Below are 19,629 nucleotides of genomic sequence, written 5' to 3'. Positions count from 1 at the left end.
TAACAGGTCAGCCTGAGCTACAGTGAGACCCTACCTTGGAAAAACAATAAATAAATAAATAACTATAAAAATATAAAAATGATAATGGCTGGGTGTGGTGGCACACCCCTTTAATCCCAGTATTCGGGAGGCAGAGGTAGGAGGATCACCGTGAGTTTAAGGACACCCTGAGACTAAAGAGGGAGTTCCAGGTCAGCCTGGGCTAGAGACAAGTAATAATAATAATAATAATAACAACAACAACAACAACAACAACAACAACAACAACAACAACAACAATAATGTGCTTTTAGGCCCTAGGAAAATGGCTCACTAGTTAAAGGCACTTGTTTGGAAAGCCTGCTTGCCAGCCTGTCCAATTTCCCAGCCATGCACATAAAGCCAGAGAGGCATTCGATTACAGCAGCATGAGAACCTGGCTCACACTTTTACACACACACACACACACACGTACGCCTGCACACATGTACACGAGTAACAATATGTGTTTTTAGCTTTAATATCTATTAAATAAGTTGATGTAAAGAAACAACTCTAGGGCTGGAGGATGGCTTAGCGGTTAAGGCATTGGTCTGCAAAGCCAAAGGACCCAGGTTCAATTCCCCAGGACCCACGTTAGCCAGCTGCACTCCATGTCTGGAGTTCATTTGCAGTGGCTGAAGGCCCTGGCATGTGCCCCTTCTCTCTCTCTCTTGCTCCCTCTTTCTCTGTCAGATAAATAAAAAAAAATAAAATAAAAAACAGAAAAAGAACTCAAGTTGCGGGAGCCAGACTCCTACACAGAGCTCAGTCCACGCGAGCTGTGACTCGTCCAGAACTGGGAGAGTTCTCCCAAAGACGACTACAAAGTAAAGGATGGTGTCCAATTCCTTTGGGGTTGGGGCTGGACAGCGAAACAATGCCAGGCTCCTTCTTGGTGGTGTCATTTCCGCAGCCCAAGTGCTTCCTTCTCCCAGTGTTTCTGTCAAGGTCAAGGTTCTTGGCCTCCTGCCCCTGGCTCCTGATGGCTCTTCATGTTCAGAACAGCTGGCTTGGAGAACCAGCCAGCAACAACACTCGTGCAACATGAGCTCAGAGGCAGACTCGCGCTTCCTTAGGGTGGCAGCCTCCCGCCCTCATGGCTATCTGTCTGCCTCCCTCATGCACTGGAACAGGTTGCAGAAGAATTCATACCAGAAGAACATGAAGCCTGTGGAGAGGGCAGCCTTCAGCAGGCTGGGGGAGAGGCCCTTGAAGAAGCCCTGCGTGCCTTCATCCTGAAGCACCTGCTTGGTGCAATCCATGAGGCCCCTATAGCTCCGCACCTGGGAATAGGAAGGGTCAGGATGAGGAAGGATGCAATGACTGTTGTGCCAGGTATAGAGATACACTTGGCACGATAGTTTCCCATAAGTACTTGTTGGATGAATGAATGAAATTCTCTAGTCTTTCTAGCCTTAGTGGGCTAAGTCATATTGGCCTAATGCAGGGAGGTATAGTTAGTTACCTTCTCATTGCTAGGACAAACACCCAACCAGAAGTGCCTCATGGGAAGAAAATGGTTTACTTCAAGTTTACAGATTCCAGGAGAAGCTTCACCGTGGAAGAGGAACCTGGCTTACTTCACAGCCCCACAGCAGAGAGAGAAAAGCCAACACCACCAGGCAGGAACAGCCAGATCTCAGGCTGGCTCTTCACAACCTGGTAGAGAAGAACTACAAGATCGACCTCCAGTGACACACTCCTCCACCAGGGCCCGGCCTGCCGAAGACTAAGTAGGAAGCTTAGTCTTCATCAGAAATACCTAAGGCTATAGGGACATTACATTCACATTTAAACCACGGACTGCGGAGATGGCTTAGCAGTTAAGGTGCTTGCATGTGAAGCCTAAGGACCCAGGTTCAATTCCCTAGTACCCACACAAGCCAGAAGCACAAGGTGGTGCAAGCGAATAGAGTTTGTTTGCAATGGCTGGAAGCCCTAGTGGGCCCAATCTCTCTATCTGTTTCTTTCTCTCTCTCAAATAAATAAATAAATAAATAAATAAATAAATAAATAAAGGGTGTGGGTGTCAGCAGCTGGACAGTGCTGCCTCCTGAGTACTAAATGTGGCCTTGCATCTGCGATGTCCTGGGTCTTTCACCCCATTCCACCTAGTCTCCCCTTGAGCAGTGGATCTGAATCTGGCCCTCACTAGGTCTTATCCCAACCAGTATTTAACACAACTTGGCCAGTCTGCCCCCAACCCCCAAACTGCTACCAGAACTATGTCTCCAAGGCACAGCCCTCCTTAGACCATGATCCTTTTCAAAAAGTTCCAAGAAGCTGGGAATGGTGGTGAAAGCCTTTAATCCCAGCACTTGAGAGGTTGAGGTAGGAGGTTCATCATGAGGCCACCCTCACACTACAGAGTGAATTCCAGGTCAGCCTGAGCTAGAGTGAGACCCTAACTCGAAACTCCCCCACCCCCCAAAAAATTACTGACCTGGAATTCATTATATAAGTCTCAGGCTGGCCTCAAACTCAGTGATTCTGTCTCTACCTCCTAGTGCTGAGATTAGAGGCAGTGCCACCACCACACCACACTGAACCACACAGCTTTAAATAAATACATTTTAAAAATAACATTTCTGGAAAAAATCAAACTATAGAGAGTTGGGCATGGTGATGAAAAAAAAAAAAGAAAACATAGGGGACAAGATGGAATAAGGATCAGCACTGCCCAGGGGGGACAAGGGTCCAAGCTGTCTTCGGAGGAACGGCTCACCTGACCAAATGTTGATCGGGCTTGCTCAAAGCCCGCGACCTGCAAGCGCTTCTTGAAGAGGTCCAGGGGATACGTAAGAGTCTTGCTGATGACTCCAGCTCCACAGCCACAAAGCAGGCTTCTGAGATTCCCTGTACCTGAGAAGTGAGATTGAAAAGGATGAGAAAAATATAACTGATGGTGGATGACACACTCAAGTTGAAATCTCCACCACAGATCCAAACCCAAGCATCCCTGAATCTCAAACCTAGGAGCCAAAGGGAGAGGCAGACAGCCACTGCAGACATGAATAAGAAGGGGCTGCACACTGTAAATCTGGGCAGATGTGTTCTCTAGGCAGCAATGCTCAGCTGGAGGACATGAGGGCCAGATGCACAATGTGGCACAAGCATATGGAGGCTGCTAGAGGCCCTCTCTCAAATACACACACACACACACACACACACACACACACATTTTTCTTTTGATTTTTTTGAGGTAGGGTCTCACTCTAGCCCAGGCTGACTTGGAATACACTATGTAGTCTCAGAGTGGCTTTGAACTCATGGCGACCCTCCTACCTCTGCCTCCCGAGTGAGTGCTGGGATTAAAGGCGTGCACAACCATGCCTGGCTATAAAATATATTTTTAAATGAGCTAGAGCCAGGCATGGTGGCACACACCATTAATCCCAGCACTCAGGAGGCAGAGTTATAAGGCCGCCCTGAGACTACATAGTGAATAACAGGTCAACCTGGGCTAAAGCGAAACCCTACCTTGAAAAAATAAAAAAATTAAAAACGAAAACAGAAGACCTAGGCGTGGTGGTACATGCCTTTAATCCCCACACTTGCCATGAGTTCAAGGCCTCCCTGAGACCTCATAGTGAATTCCAGGTCAGCCTGGGCTAGAACGAGACCCTACCTCAGGGAAAAAAAAAAAAAAAAGAAGAAAGAAAGAAAAGAAAGCAAGCAAGCCAAGAACATTCACTGGATATCTAGTGAGTACAGCAATGTGTGTGTGGAAACAGCTAGAATTAAAGTGTTTTATAAAGTGATGGGTTTACTTTTTTGGGGGGGAGGGCAGGGTTGAACTCTACTATACTGTAAAGCCAGGTAGACAACAGTGGTGCCTTAGTTTCTGATAGGAAAACCATTTCCTTTGAGGCTCACAGAAAGAACCATGGCCTGGGCCAGGCTGGGAATGGCTCACCCTTCTGCTTTCCATCTCCTGGAAGGACCCAATCATAGGCGTGCTTCAGGAAGCGGTAACAGGAGAACTGGAGCCCGGCATAGGGGAAGATGGCGATCACGGTGGGGGCTAAGCCTTTGTAGAAGACGAGGGGACCCTCCGTCCTGTACATAGTCATCACAGCCTCCCGCAGGGTCTTATAGATCTAGACACACACATACAACCTGTGAGCTTAGCGAGTCCTGAAACACACCGTCATGTTCCGCTCATCTAAACCCAGAGTGCCAGGACTATGGCTGCTTTACCCACTCAAGAAAAAAGAACAGCAAAAATTTCATGCCAGTGCTGGAGGGATGGCTTAGCGGTTAAGGTGTTTGAGTGCAAATCCAAAGGACCCAGGTTCGACTCTCTAGGCCCCATGCAAACCAGATGCACAAGGGGGCACACGTGTCTGGAGTCTGTCTGCAGTGGCTGGAAGCCCTGGCATGCCCATTCCCTCCCTTTTTCTCTCTCTCAAATAAATAAATAAACAAAATATATTTTAAAAGATTTGGGAGCCAGGCATAGTGGTGCATACCTTTAATCCCAGCACTTGGGAGGCAGAGGTAGGAGGATCGCTGTGAGTTCGAGGCCACCCTGAGACTACATAGTGAATTCCAGGTCAGCCTGGGCCAGAGAAAGACCCTACTTTAAAAAAAAAAAAAAAAAAAACAACTCATGCCAGGGCTGGGGAGATAGCGGTTAGGTCATTTGCCTGCAAAGCCAAAGGATCCCGGTTCAACTTCCAGGCCCCACATAAGGGAGCGCATGTGTCTGGAGTTCATTTGCAGTGGCTGGAGGCCCTAGTGCACCTATCCTATCTGCCTTTTTTGTGCGCTCTCTCAAATAAATATACAAAATTGAAAATAAACAAATCAATAATTCAAAAGGGAGCCAGGCACATGCCTGTAATGTCACCCTTGGGGGTAGGAAGCAAGAGCATCATGAGTTTGAGGTCAGTCTGCATTTCCCCATCTCTAAAACCAACAGATAAATTCATAGGGTGACATCTTTTTGGGAACTCCCCTTCTGGAAATTCATATATCTTCCCATTTGCACCAAAGCATGCATGTATTCCGAGGGCCTGAGCATCCAGAGGAAGGAAAAGCATGGCGTGCACCTGGGGCTGATGTCACCATAAACGATGGGATGCGGAACCACCAAATTAGTGCAAAACCACACTTGGTGACTCATGCCTATAATCCCAGCGCCCATGAGGGAGGAGGACTGCCATAAATTCAAGATTAGTCTAGGCTGTAGTGAGTCCCTGTTTCAAAAGTTCACACCATTTCTAGAAGATACTGGATTCCCTCATATTCTCTCCAGTGATTATCCCCAGACAGAAGATCATGTCCTGCAGCTGAGGTGCAGTCACCATGGGCTACTTTCAAAATGATGAACATACTTGATTTGTGTTTGTTATGAAACTAAACATGTACAATTAAAAGTTAATAATTTCTCATGGAAAATGTTAATAAAAATTTTAAAAAAAAGTTAATAATTTCTTTTTAAAAAAAAAATGGGGCTGGAGAGATGGCTTAGCAGTTAAGGCACTTCCCTACAAAGCCAAAGGACCCAGGTTCGATTCCCCGGCACCTACGTAAGACAGATGCACAAAGGGGAACATGCATCTGGAGTTTGTTTATAGTGGCTGGAGGCCCTGGCACACCCATTCTCTCTCCCTCTACATGACTATTTCTCTCCCTCTCTCTCTCGAATTAAATATGTATGTATGTATGTTTGTTCAGGAGGCTAGGGATGTAGCCCAGTTGGTTAAAGTGCTTGCTTAGCTGCACAAAACCCTGAGTTTGATCACATAAGCCACATAAAATCAGGTATGGGGCTGGAGGAATGGCTTAACAGTTAAGGCATTTGCCTGCAAAGCCAAAGGACCCAGGTTCAATTCCTCAGGGCCCACATTAGCCAGATGCACAAGGGGACTCATGCATCTGGAGTTTGTTTGCAGTGGCTGGAGGCTCTGACATGCCCATTCTCTCTCTCCCTTTCTCTGTCAAATAGATAAATAAATAAAAATAATAAAAATAAACCAGGTGTGATGGCACAATCCTGTAATCTCAGCACTCTGAAGGTGGAAATAAGATGATCAGAAGTGTTCAAGGTCATCCTTGGCTATATAGAGGACCTTGTATAGGGAATATGAGGCAATCCTGGTCTAGAGTCTGTCTCAAAAATTAAAAACAACCAGGCATGGTGGCACATACCTTTAATCCCAGCACTCGGAGGCTGAGAAATAGGAGGACTGCCATGACTTCAAGGCTACCCTGAGACTAAACAACAACAACAACAAAAATTAAAATGGCTAGGAGAGATGGCTTAGCAGTTAAGAGACTTGTCTGCAAGGCCAAAGGACTCAGGTTTGATTCTCCAGGACCCAAGTAAAGCCAGCTGCAGAAGGTGACCCATGTGTCTGGAGTTCGTTTGCAGTGGCTGGGGGCTTGAGCATACCCATTCTTTTCCCCTTCACCCCTCTAAAAAATGAAAAAAAAAAAATTTTTTAAATTAGCTGAATGTGGTGGCACACACCTTTAATCCCAGCACTCAGGAGGCAGAGGTAGGAGGAACGCTGTACATTGGAGGCCACCCTGCGACTACATAGTGATTTATGCCAGGTCAACCTTGGCTAGAGTGAAACCCTACCCCAAAAAACAAAACAAAAAGCAAAACTTAAAAAGTCCATGAAGCCAGAGATCATTGTGGAGGTCTACTTCAGGCTTCTATCCCTTACTGTCGCCAAGTCCTTCCTGGAGTTTGATTCACCATCTCATTTCCTATCCTTTGCAGAAACCAAGGACTCCTAGTTCGCGCTCCTAGGGGAGAAGGTCACAAGAGCCTTGCAGGCTGCTGACCAAACTGGCTGCCACACTGAGCGTGCGAGGCGCCCCAAGCTCTGCTCTCCAGGACTGAGTTCCGAGTCTTATCCTCACTTGTTATCCAGGCTTTCCCGGCCTGGCCCTGGCCACTCACCTTGGGCTCTCCCTGGGCGGCAAGGCGGGTGCGAAGAACATCCACAGGGTGCACCGCGAGCGTGGCCATGCAGGCCGACAGGCCGCCGCAGACAAAGTGCGCTGAAAACTCATGAGCGTCATACAAGCTGGTTCTGTGGGCCAGCTCAGTCAGCTGTTCAAATGACAGAAACTGAAAAAGTGAGCAAAAAGGTCATTGATGGCTCCTACGATGATTCTGAGCACAGCAAACAGTCCCCTTGAACTGTAATAAAATATAAGAAACTCTTACGTAATTCTGTGAAGAACTAATATGGGGCTGGAGAGAGAGCTCAGCAATTAAAGAGGCTTGCTTGCAAAGTCTGCCGGCCCAGATTTTTTTTTTTCCCCAGGTAGGGAGGGTCTCGCTCTAGCTCAGGCTGACCTGGAATTCACTATGTAGCCTCAGGGTGGCCTTGAATTCATGGTGATCCTCCTACCTCTGCCTCCTGAGTGCTGGGATTAAAGGTGACCACCAACATGAAAGGAAAATAAAATATTTTAAAATATATTATTTATTTATTTATTTGAGGGAGAAAGAGGCAGAGAGAGAGAAAGCAAAAGAGAGAATGGGTACACCAGGGCGTCCAGCCACTGCAAATGAACTCCAGACACTGCGCCCCCTTGTGCATATGGCTTACGAGGGTCCTGGAGAATCAAACCAGGATCCTTTGGTTTTGCAGGCAGATGCCTTAACTGCTAAGCCATCTCTCCAGCCATACATACATACATACATACATACATATTTAATTTTATTCATTTATATTACTTGAGAGAGAGAAAGAGAGAGAGAGAGAGATAATGGGCATGCCAGTGCCTATAACCATAGTAAACAAACATGCACCAATTTGTGCATCCGGCTGATGTGTATACTGGGGAATCAAACCTGGGTTCTTAGGCTTTACAGGCAAACACCTTAACCACTGTGCTATCTCTCCAGCCCCCCAAATTGTTTTTGGGTTTCTGGAAGTAAAGGTTTTTCTCTAGCCCAGGCTGACCTGGATTCACTATGTAGTCTCAGGGTGGCCTTGAACTGACAGCAATCCTACCTCTGCCTCCCAAGTGCTAGGACTAAAGGCATGCGCCACTATGTCCAGCCTCCTCAAAATATTTATTTACTTATCTATTTTTGATTTTTTGAGGTAGGGTCTCACTCTCGCCCAGGCTGACCTGGGTCTCAGGATGGCCTCAAACTCATGGTAATCCTCCTACCTCTACCTCCCGAGTGCTGGGATTAAAGGTATGCACCGCCACGCTCAGCTCAAAATATTTTTTTAAAAATCAAAATGAGAGCCGGGCACACGCCTTTAAATCCAACACTTGTGAAGCAGAGGTAGGAGCATCGAAGTGAGTTCAAGGCCACCCTGAGAATACATACTGAATTCCAGGTCAGCCTAAAGTGAGATCCTGCCTGGAAAAAACAAAACAAAAAAAATCAGAATGACCACAGAACCCACCTCCCAGGACTACTGGAAGATGGTGTAGGTAAAGGTAGGTAGAGGCCAGACCCACAGTTTACAGGGATTGGCCATGACCCCATTCCTACCAAAAGTCACCATGTATATGCCATGAAAGTCACTGGCACTCGGCTGAAGAAGGCATGACCAAAAACAGGAAGTCTGTGTTTCAGTCCTAGCCCCACCAGCACAGGCCATGAGGTTTGGCAGCTGCCTCGATCCCCCTGCAGTCTCCTAACATCTGCTCTACCTTCCTCAGGGCTGGTAAGCACAGGGTGAAGGCACTGCTCTGGAGGACAGAAGGGGTCTGTGTTACTCTTTGGCAAGCCCTATGTGTGGGGAGACGATGGGTGGATGGTAGGAATGTGGGACAGGGAATGCCTGAGAAGCAGCTCAGTCTCATGATACTATCAGTGGTTAGGCAGGTGCCCCATTAAAGGAAGTAGGCAAAGTGGGGGCTGCCACCAAGGACAGTGTCCCTATCTCACCTCACCCTCCCTCTGCTTTTCCACAGAACAGTGTGATCCCAGGGACCTGACTGTGCCCCCTAACACCTACTTGGACAGCTCCATAGCCTATGGAGAGAATCTGGGCTGGAATGTGTCCTTTCCAGAATGCAGCTGGGCCCTCTTCCTTCAGGATCTGCTTGCTGGCCTGGAAGATTCCATGGTACTTTGCTTTTGGGTCACTGCTAGATAGACGTTCAATCTGAAGCTAGGAATCACAATCAAAAGGTCAAAACTTTTGGTCAGGAAAGTGTCAGATTGGGTAAGTGACAAGGGAAGATTTCAGAACAGGCAAAGACACACTTCACTTTAACACAACTCCAAGAAGTAGGGACTGCTTTTGCAATAAAGACTGAACTTGCCCTCTAGCTCATTACGTGGAAACAGGGTAAAAGGTACCTGGAAACGGATCTTGATGACATCCAAAGGGCTAATCAGTGCCCGAGTGACAAATCCAGACACAGATCCTGCCAGTGCCACCTCAAACTTGGAGTTACTCCTGACATCAGCTTTGGGGTCATAGCCGACCATTCCTGCCTCTGGCCCATCCAATGTCCATGAGTATCAAGCTAAATGCAAGATGTAGAATAAACATGAAGGTAACATCTTTAGGGTCTCTGTACAAACGCCACCTCCTCACAGCAGCTAGCCCTGCCAAGCTCATGTTAAAACACCATGTTGGGCACACACACCTTTAATCCCAGCACTGGGAAGACAGAGGTAGGAGGATCTCTGTGAGTTCGAGGCCATCCTGAGACTACATAGTGAATTCCAGGTCAGCCTGGGCTAAAATGAGATCTTACCTCAAAAAAAAAAAAAAAAAAAAAAAAAAAAAAAAACACAAACAGGGCTGGAGAGATGGCTTAGCGGTTAAGCGCTTGCCTGTGAAGTCTAGGAACCCCAGTTCAAGGCTCGATTCCCCAGGACCCACGTTAGCCAGATGCACAAGGAGCGCACACGTCTGGAGCTCGTTTGCAGTAGCTGGAGGCCCTGGCGCGCCCATTCTCTCTATCTCCCTCCTTCTGTCTGTCCCTCTCAAATAAGTAAATAAAAATAATTAAACAAAACAAACAAACAAAAAAAAAAAAACCAGCATCTCCCAGAGGTGGGGAAATGGCTCAGTGGTTAAAGGCACTTGCTTGAAAAATTGCAAAGCCAGGCTGGAGAGATGGCTTAGCGGTTAAGCGCTTGCCTATGAAGCCTAAGGACCCCGGTTCAAGGCTCGGTTCCCCAGGTCCCACGTTAGCCAGATGCACAGGGGGCGCACGCGTCTGGAGTTCGTTCGCAGAGGCTGGAAGCCCTGGCGTGCCCATTCTCTCTCCCTCTATCTGTCTTTCTCTCTGTGTCTGTCGCTCTCAAATAAATTAATTAATTAATTAAAAAAAAAAAAAAGAAAAATTGCAAAGCCTACTGGCCTGGGTTCAATGCCCCAGTACCCACATAAAACCAGGTGCAAAAAGTGGCACAAGGGCTGGGGAGATGGCTCAGTAGTTAAAGCTGCCTGCTTGCAAAGACTACAGGATCAACATTGATTCCCTAGTACCATGTATAGCCAGATGCATAAAGTGGTACATGTGTCTAGAATACATTTGCAGTGGCAAGAGGTCCTGTGTACCCATACTCTGTCCCTTCTCAAGTATATAAATAATTTTTTGTTATGCTTTATGTATTTTGAGAGAGAGAGAGAGAGAGAGACAAAAAGGCAGATAGAGAGAGATGAGCATTCCAAGGTCTCCAGCCACTTGCAAACAAACTCCAGACGTATGCACTAGTTTGTGCATCTGGCTTATGTGGGCACTGGAAAATTGAACCTGGGTCCTTAGGCATTGCAGGCAAATGCCTTAACCACCAAGCCATCTCTCCAGCCTTTTTTTTTTTCAAGGTAGGGTCTTGCTCCAGTCCAGACTGACCTGGAATTTACTATGTAGTCTCAGGGTGGACTTGAACTCACAGCAATTCTCCTAACCTCTGCCTCCTGAGTGATGGGATTAAAGGCATGGTGGAGGCATGCACCGCCATGCCTGGCTCATGTTTGTTCAATGCTCCCAGTACTGGGATACAGCCCATCCTACAGCGTACTGTGTAATCCCGGCATTTGGGAGGTAGAGGCAGGAGGATCACAAGATTAAGGTTACCCTCAACTACTTACTGAGCCAGTCTGGGCTATAGGAGATCCTCTCTCAAAAAAAGAAAAGAAAAGAAAAAAGAAAGCTGGGTGTGGTGGCACCTGCCTCTAATCCCACACTTGGGAGGCAGAGGTAGGAGAATTGCCATGAGTTCCAGGCCACCCTGAAACTACATAGTGAATTCCAGGTCAGCCTGGGCTAGAGTGAAACCCTACCTGGGGAAAAAAAAAAAAAAAAAAAAAAACAAACAAACACAAATCCTGGGCTCCTGGGCTGGAGAGATGGGTTAGTGGATACAGTGCTTGCCTGGGAAGCCTAAGGACCCAAGTTTGATTCCCCAGTACCCACGTAAGTCAGATGCACAAAGTGGCACATGTGTCTGAAGTTTGTTTGTGGCTACAGGCCCTGGTGCACCCATATCTCTGTCTGCCTCTTTCTCTCATTCACTTTCTTAAATAAATAAATAAATAGGGGGGCTGGAGAAATGGCTTAGCTGTTAAAGCACTGGCCTTCAAAGCCTAAGGACTCAGTTTCGATTCCCCAGGACCCACATAAGTCAGATACACAAAGTGGTGCATGCTTCTGGAGTTTGTTCACAGTGACTAGAGGCCCTGACGCACCCATTCTCTGTATCCTGTATCTCTCTCTCTGCTTGCAAATAAAGAAATAAATAAAAAATTTAAAATAAATAAAATACTTAAAAAAAAAACACCAATCAGGGGCTGGAGAAATGGCTTAGCAGTTAAGCTCTTGCCTGTGAAGCCTAAGGACCCCAGTTGGAGGCTCAATTCCCCAGGATCCACATAAGCCAGATGCACAAGGTGGCACATGTATCTGGAATTCGTTTGCAGTGGCTGAAGGCTCTGGTGCGCCCATTCTCACTCTCTCTCTGCCTCTTTCTCTGTCTTTCGCTCTCAAATAAATAAATCTAAAAAAAAACACCAATTATATATATTTATATATATAAATGCTCACTGGTATTTGAGGACTGAATGAATTACGCTGGTAGGAATTCTTGCATTCCTCAAGATAATTAGCTTCCCCATTTCATCTGGAATTTTTTTTGCAAGCAGAGTGGTAGCGATGGGGGCACACCAGTGTCTCTTGCCATTGCAAACACTGTGTGTCTGGCTTTATGTGGGTACTTGGGAATCAAACCCAGGCCAGTAGGCTTTGCAAGCAAGTGCCTTTAACCATTGAGCCATCTCTCTAGTCCTTTACTTCATGCTTTTTTTTTTTTTTTTTTTTTTGAGGTAGGGTCTCACTCTAGCTCAGGCTGACCTGGAATTCACTATGTTGTCTCAGGGTGGCCTTGAACTCATGATGATCCTCCTACCTCTGTCTCCCAAGTGCTGGGATTAAAGGCTTGTGCCACCATGACTAGTTTCATATATTCTTTTAGGGGCCATGTGAATGCAAAATGTCATAAGCATGTTTTCATCTTGTTATAAGGTCTTTACCAGGTGGGCATGAGGACTCAAACCAGTATTCCTAGCAGCTCAGGAGGCTGAGGCAGGACATAGGTTTAAACAGGGCTGGGGATATAATTAGTTGGAAGATTGCTTGCCAAGCATGCATGAAACATGGGTTTAACCCCCAGCATTCTATATACCAGGTCTGGTGGTGCAAGCTTCTCATCTTAGCACTCCTGAATGAGAATCAGTGGTTCAAGGTCATCCTCAGCTACACAGGGAGCACAAGGTCAACCTGGGCTACCAGAGTCCCTGAAACAAACTATCACATAAACATAAAATGACTTTAGGGCTGGATAGATGGCTTAGCAGCTAAGCGCTTGCCTGTGAAGCCTAAGGACCCCGGTTTGAGGCTGGACTCCACAGGACCCACGTTAGCCAGATGCACAAGGGGCAGCGTGTGTCTGGAGTTCGTTTGCAGTGGCTGGAGGCCCTGGCATGCCCATTCTCTCTCCCTCTCTCCATCTGCCTCTTTCTGTCCCTCTCTCAAATAAACAAAAATAATAACAACAAAAAATTTAAAACATAAAATGATTTTAGAAAAGCCCTCAGAATTAATCTATTGGGCCGGGCATGGTGCCGCACACCTTTAATCCCAGAACTTGGGAGGCAGAGGTAGGAGGACTGCTGTGAGTTCAAGGTGACCTAGAGACTTCATAGTGAATTCCAGGTCAGCCTGGGCTAGAGTGAGACCCTACCTCAAAAAAAAAATTAATCTATTGGGAAGTCACTACCAATATGATGACAACTTCCACTGTGCCATCTCATCTACCCTATCACCTTTCACAGGCCCTGGGAGAAATAGGCTAAACATGTAGTAAGGGACCGAGCTTTTTAGTGAACTTCACCAAGCTCACTAGGGCAGTTCTAAATCCACTGCAGTGTCAAGTTACCTACAGCCTGGGAGGGAAGGAGCGAGCGCAGTGGCAGGTGCCTTGGCTCACTTTCAGGAGAAGCTGGGAAGTTAGCAGTCTTCTCTCAGGAAGCCCAGCCAGTAAGTGCACGATTCAAACCCAGGAATGTGCAGCACGGTGGAGAGGCTAAATGGTGTGCAGACTTCTGTGAGTAAGTGTGGACAGACATAGCCTTGGGTTCTCACTGGGCAAGGTATAGGAGCCTTGATCACCATGAGTTCAAGGCCAGTTTGGGCTATAGAGGGAGATACTGGTTCCGGCTATTCAGGAGACTGAAACAGGAGGATTGCCCAAGTTTGAGGCCGGGCTGGGCAACATACTGAGATCTTGTCTCAAAATAAAAAATAAGAGGCTAGAGGGATGGCTTAGCAGTTAAGGCATTTGCCTGCAAAGCCAAAGGACCCAGGGTTCGATTCCCCAGGACCCACGTAAGCCAGATGCACAGGGGGTGCATGCATCTGGAGTTCCTCTGTAGTGGCTAGAGGCCCTGGTGTGCCCATTCTCTCTCTCCCTCCTTCTCTGTCAAATGCATAAATAAATAAATATAAAATATATATTTTTAAAAAGGGACTGGCTCAGAGGTTAAAGGAGCTTGTATCCAAAGCCTGTCAGTCTAGGCTCCATTCCCTGATATCTACATAAAGCACACACAAAAAAAGTGCCACTACAAAGTGGCATGTGCATCTGGAATGTTTGCAGCAGTGAAAGGTCCTGGTGTGCCAATTCTCATTGTCTCTGATTGCAAAAATAAATAAATAATAAATAAGTAAATATATATATATATATATATATATATATATATATGTATTTAAAAAAATATATAAAAAGTGTTAAGCCACCTCACCTCAAAAACAAAACAAAACCAAAACAAAAATCTGGGTGTAATGGTGTTCACCTGTAATTCCAGCATTTGGGAGGCTGAAGCAGGAAGATTTGTTTTTTCAAGGTAGGGTCTCGCTGTAGCCCAGGGAGGCCTCAAACTCACAGCTATCCTCCTACCTCCCGAGTGCTGGGATTAAAGGCATCGCACTACCATGCCTTTAAGGCTGCAGGAAGGGAGGCAAGGATGAAACTCAAAGATGTAAAGTACTTGCCTAGCATGTAGTAGTAAGCATTTTTTTAAAGAGAGAGACAGAGTAGGCGCTCCATAGCACCCTAGTACCCTATAAACTGGGTGAGACATGCTCATAATCCCAGAATGTAGGAAGTGGTAAGAAAACCATAAATTCAAGGTTATCCTCAGCTACTTACTGAGTTCCAAGCCTAGCCTGGGATACATAAAATCCTGTCTCAAAAAAGGGGGGAGGGTGTCATTTTTCCGCTTAGCGAAATCTTGCATCAATAAACCTTGATGTTTAAGGATTAAAATTAAAAAGATTTTGCCGCTGCTGGCGTTGAGTGGCAGGATGGTCGGGGTGTATGTTAAAGTTTCCCTTCACCCTGCTTTTCTTCGCCAGACCGAGGGTGAGGCACAGGATGCCCAAGTGCTCAGTTCGGGGCGCTCCAAGTGTCCCCGCGCAGGTACGCCGGCGGCGGGCTCTCAGTGAGTCCCAGGGACGCACGCCGTGACCGCACAGGTGCCCGCAGCAGCGGCGCGCGGCACTTCGCCTCGTGCGTCCCTGAAGATGCTGGTCGGATCAGGTGTGCCACGTGAGCACCCAGTCCCCGCCCCGCGTGAACGTCCCAGCCCCTCGGGGGTCCCCGGGCTCTGCGGCCGACGGCGGGGGTACAGGTCCCCGGGAGGACCTAGAGCAAGGCGACGGCAGAGGTCACTCACCAGGTACGCGCGGGCTCCCTAAGCACGGTTCTCCCCGGGTCTTCACGCTGCCTCTCAGCAAGACAACCGCCTCGGCCGAGACTGACGGGCTCCCGGACCAGTCAACGCGCGGCCCCCGGCGGACTCCCGGCCAATCGCTGGGCTCAGAGGGCCCGCCCCCGCCCCCCGCGGGCAGCCCTGGGTAATGCAGTCTTCCGCCGCGAAGCCCCGCCACTCCTGGGTGAGCCCAGAGCCTCTTGGGAGATGTAGTCCCGGGTCGCGTCGGAAGGAGGTGGGTAACGAAGCAGGACCGCGACCTTCCAGGATGGGGACTCGAAGTCTGCACAGTGTACAAGGTCAGCGCTTGGCTCAGAACTTGAACTAGACCCATTTTTTCTTTCTTTCTTTCTTCTTCTTCTTCTTTTTTTTCTTTTTCGAGATAGTGCTGACACCTGGCACTACTGCAGTCCCAGGTTGGTCTCTAACTCAGTGATCCTCCTGCCTCTGCCTCCCAAATGCTGAAATTAAAAGCGTGCACCACCACGTTCGGCTGTTCTGTTTTTTGTTTTGTTTCAATTTTAAATATTTATTTATTTGAGAGAGAGAGGAAGAAAGAGGCAGAGAGAGAGAGAATGGGCGTGCTAGGGCCTCCAGCCACTGTAAACGAATTCCAGGTGCATGTGCCACCTTGTACATCTGGTTTACATCGGTACTACGGACCCGAACCTGGGTCCCTAGGCTTTGTTGGCAAGGTCCTTAACTGCTAAACCATCACTCCAGCCCCACTTGTTTTTTTTTTTAATATAAGTTTGGCAGTTGTAGGCTTTATAACTAGGTCTTTGATCTAATTTGAATTAATTTTTGTGTTTGGTGTGAGACATGTTCAAAGTTCTCTCCCCACCGAAGTACACTTTTAGAAGATAATTGTTTTAACATAAGGCATACTATTATTCTTCCATTTCACCTCTTTTATGTTTTATTTTTGTTTTTTGAGGTAGGGACTTGCTCTAGCCCAGGCTGAGCTGGAATTCAGTCTCAGACTGCCCTCAAACAGCAATCCTCCTACCTCAGGCTTTTAAGTGCTGGGATTAAAGACATGTGCCCACTACCTGGCCACTTTTAACTTTATTAAAACACAGTTCGGGCTGCAGAAATGGCTTAGTGGTTAAGGTGCTTGCTGCAAAGCCTAAGGACCTATGTTCTACTTTCCAGATCCTACATTAGTGAGACTCACAAAGGTGAGGCAAGCGCTAGGTCACAAGTGCCCACTAGATGGCGCAAGCGTCTGGCGTTCGATTTCAGTGCTGAGGCCCTGGAGCGCCTACTCTGTCTCTCTCTTAAAAAAAAAAAAAAATTAAAAATACAGTTGTTCAATTTTGACTTCTGCCTTCTACAATCAACAGTTGATAAGAATCATTGGCATGTCACATGCACATCACGGAGCCAGGTGCCAGTTTTCTTGGCCCTGCATCCTAGGCCTGGTTTCTGTGTATTTGAAATCTTGTCGTTTCACTTGAAGTTAAGTATCTTTAGTAAATCATTTCATGTGTAAAGAGAAGCCAGTAAACAACAGTTCCCGTCAGCTAGGGGGAAGTGAATCCTTCTGTGACCTCATTACACTTACCCGAAGCAGACCTATTAAGAGCTCCTCTGGATTTCCCCCACCTCCAGGCAGGGAATAAATGTTGCCCTGTCTTGAGCAAATTAGACTTGGTACTTCACAGCTGCCTGATCAGCTTGGTCAGTCAAGCTAAGAAGCCAGAGTTGGAAGCAACTTGCCCCGTGTCTTTGGGCGAGTGACTTTTCTTCTTTGGGCTGCAGTGTCTCCATCTACACAGAGGAAGAATTTGGACTTTGCCACATGTGTTGGCACACACCCTTAGTCCCAGCACTTGGGAGGCAAAGGTAGGAGGATCATCATGAGTTCAAGGCCACCCTGAGACTACAGAGTGAATTTCAGGTCAGCCTAGGCTAGAGTGAGACACTATCTGGGGAAAAAAAAAAAAAATTCCTCATGTGAATGTACCACACAGTTTATCCTTTCACCTATTTTTACTTATTTATGAGAGAGAGAATGGGTGCACCAGGGCTTCTAGCCACTGCAAAGGAACTCCAGATGCATGCGTCACCATGCACATCTATCTGGCTTTAGGTGGATTCTGAAGAGTAGAATGTGAATCCTTAAGTGTCTTAACACTAAGCCATTTCTCCAGTCCTTCTTTCACCTATTAAAGGAAGTCTTAGTTATTTCCAACTTTAAACATTTACAAATAAAATTGCTAATAAACATTTATATTCAGGCTTTTGCATCAGTATGAATTTAAAAAATATATTTATTTTTTGAGGGACAGAAAGAAGCAGAGACAAAGACAGATCGAGAATGGCCATGACAGGGCCTCCACTCACTGCAAATGAACTCCAGACAGATGTGTCACCTTGTTCATCTGGTTTATGTGGGTCCTGAGGAATTGAACCTAGGTCCTTTGGCTTTGCAGGCAAGTGCCTTAAACACTAAGCCATTTCTCCAGCCCATTTTTATTTTTTTGTTTTGTTTTTTGAGATAAGGTCTCACTCTAGGTCAGACTGACCTGGAATTCACTATGTAGTTTCAGGGTGGCCTCGATCACTTGGTGATTCTCCTACCTCTGCCTCCCAAGTACTGGGATTAAAAGCGTGCACCAGCATGCCCAACAATATGATTTTTACTTATTTACTTGTCTGAGACAGAGAGAAAGAAGCAGAGAAAGAGAAAGAGGCAGATAGAGAAAGAATGGGCACTTCAGGGCCTCCAGCTCCTGCAAACGAACTCCAGACGAATGAACAACCTTGTGCATATGGCTTTCATGGGTCCTGGAAAATTAAACCTAGGCCCTGTAGTTTTGCAGGAAGTGCCTTAACTTGCTAAGACATTTCTCCAGCCCATGTTTTTGTTTTTTGTTTTTCCTGAGGCAGGGTCTCACTGTAGCTCAGGCTGACCTGGAATTCACTCTGTAGTCTCAGGATGGCCTCAAACTCAAGGCAATCCTCCTACCTCTGCCTCTCTCCCTAGTGTTGGGATTAAAGGCATGTGCCACCAAGCCAGGTTTTTTGTTTTGTTTTGTTTTGGTTTGGTTTTCTGAAGTAGGGTCTCACTGTAGCTCAGGCTGACCTGGAATTCACTATGTAGTCTCAGGGCAGCCTCGAATTCAGCAATCCTACCTAAACCTTCTAAGTGTTGGGATTAAAGGTGTGTGCCACCATGTCAGGCTGTTTTTTTTTTGTTGTTGTTTGTTTTTTTTAAGCAGGGTCTAACCCTAGTTTAGGCTGACAAGGAACTCACTTTGTAGCCCAAGGCTGTTTCTCAAACTCACTGCAATCCTACCTCATCCTCCCAAGTGCAGGACTATAGTTGTGTACCACCAGGACCAGCTTCAATAATGTTTCTATTTTATTTTAAACTTTAGCCTAAAAAACAAAAAAACAAACTTTACACTAAATATGGTGGTACACTGCACACCTTTAATCCCTGTACTTGGGAGGAGCAGGTAGGATTGCCATGAGTTTGAGAAGAGTCTTGGGCTACTGAGTGAGTTCCAGGTCAGCCTGGCTAGAATGAGACTCCTTTGGGGAAACAAAAAGAGGGGGAGGCTCTGAAGAGATGGCTCAGTGGTAAGGTGCTTGTAAAGCCTGACAGCCTGGGTTCGATTCTCCAGGACCCATGTAAAGCCAGATGTACAAGGTGGCATATGTGTCTGGAGTTCCTTTGCAGAGGCTGAAAGCCCTGGTGCACCCATTCTTTCTGTCTCCCTTCTCTCTCTCTGCTTGCAAATAATTTTTTAAAAAATACACCTAAACTTGAGAAAAAATAACCACTGGGGCTGGAGAGATGGCTTAGCAGTTAAGGTGCTTGCCAGCAAAGCCAAAGGACTTTTGTTCCCTTCCCCAGGACCCATGTGACCATACCAAATTAGGAAGGAATATAAATTATTCTGTTTCCATTTTAGGGCTAATTTCATCAATAAACTTCATCTTATTTTTGTTTATTTGAGGTAGGGTCTCACTCTTGCCCAGGCTGTCCTGGAATTCATTTGTAGTCTCTGGGTAGCCTTGAGCTCAAGATGGACCTCCTACCTCTGCCTCCCGAGTGCTGGGATTAAAGGAGAAAGAGAAGAGCCCAGGCATGGTGGCACACACTTTTAGTGCCAGCACTCGGGAAGCAGGGGTAGGTGGATTAACGTGAGTTCAAGGCCACCTTGATACTATACAGTGAATTGCAGGTCAACCTGGGCTACAGTGAGACCCTACCTTGAACCCCCGTACCACAAAAAAAAAAAAAAAAAAAAAACCGGTTGGAAGGTTCTGAGGAAGTTTTGACAAGCACCAGGCCAAAGTTAGGGGTGCTTCTGACAAGTTCCTTTTTCTTGTTCTTTCAGAATTACTCAGCACATGGGTCAAAACCAGC

General features: G+C 46.7%; 1 protein-coding gene across 4 annotated transcripts; it reads right to left on the bottom strand.

Annotated features, from left to right (window-relative positions):
- Positions 1-643: 643 nt before the first annotated feature.
- Slc25a19 (solute carrier family 25 member 19) lies at positions 644-15,291 on the bottom strand. 4 transcript variants are annotated; one of them, XM_045158137.1, is made up of 7 exons: positions 15,210-15,291; positions 9,320-9,489; positions 8,973-9,128; positions 6,941-7,093; positions 3,938-4,121; positions 2,747-2,883; positions 645-1,304 (listed from the first exon to the last, which is right to left on the bottom strand). In XM_045158137.1, exons 2-7 carry the CDS (start codon positions 9,449-9,451, stop codon positions 1,122-1,124), a joined length of 945 nt encoding a protein of 314 aa, XP_045014072.1. In that variant the 5' UTR covers positions 9,452-9,489; positions 15,210-15,291; the 3' UTR covers positions 645-1,121. The 4 variants fall into 4 exon arrangements, with proteins under 4 accessions (XP_045014073.1, XP_045014072.1, XP_045014074.1 ...); XM_045158136.1 differs by having other exon boundaries at positions 647-1,304; positions 6,941-7,111; XM_045158138.1 differs by lacking the exon at positions 8,973-9,128 and having other exon boundaries at positions 644-1,304; positions 6,941-7,111.
- Between the last annotated feature and the right edge of the window lie 4,338 nt (positions 15,292-19,629).

The sequence above is a fragment of the Jaculus jaculus genome, chromosome 9 (assembly GCF_020740685.1).
Source record: "Jaculus jaculus isolate mJacJac1 chromosome 9, mJacJac1.mat.Y.cur, whole genome shotgun sequence".
NCBI classification, from domain to species: Eukaryota; Metazoa; Chordata; class Mammalia; order Rodentia; family Dipodidae; genus Jaculus; species Jaculus jaculus.
The sequence above is the reverse complement of the archived record's forward strand: the minus strand, read 5'-3'. Positions and strand labels throughout refer to the sequence as shown.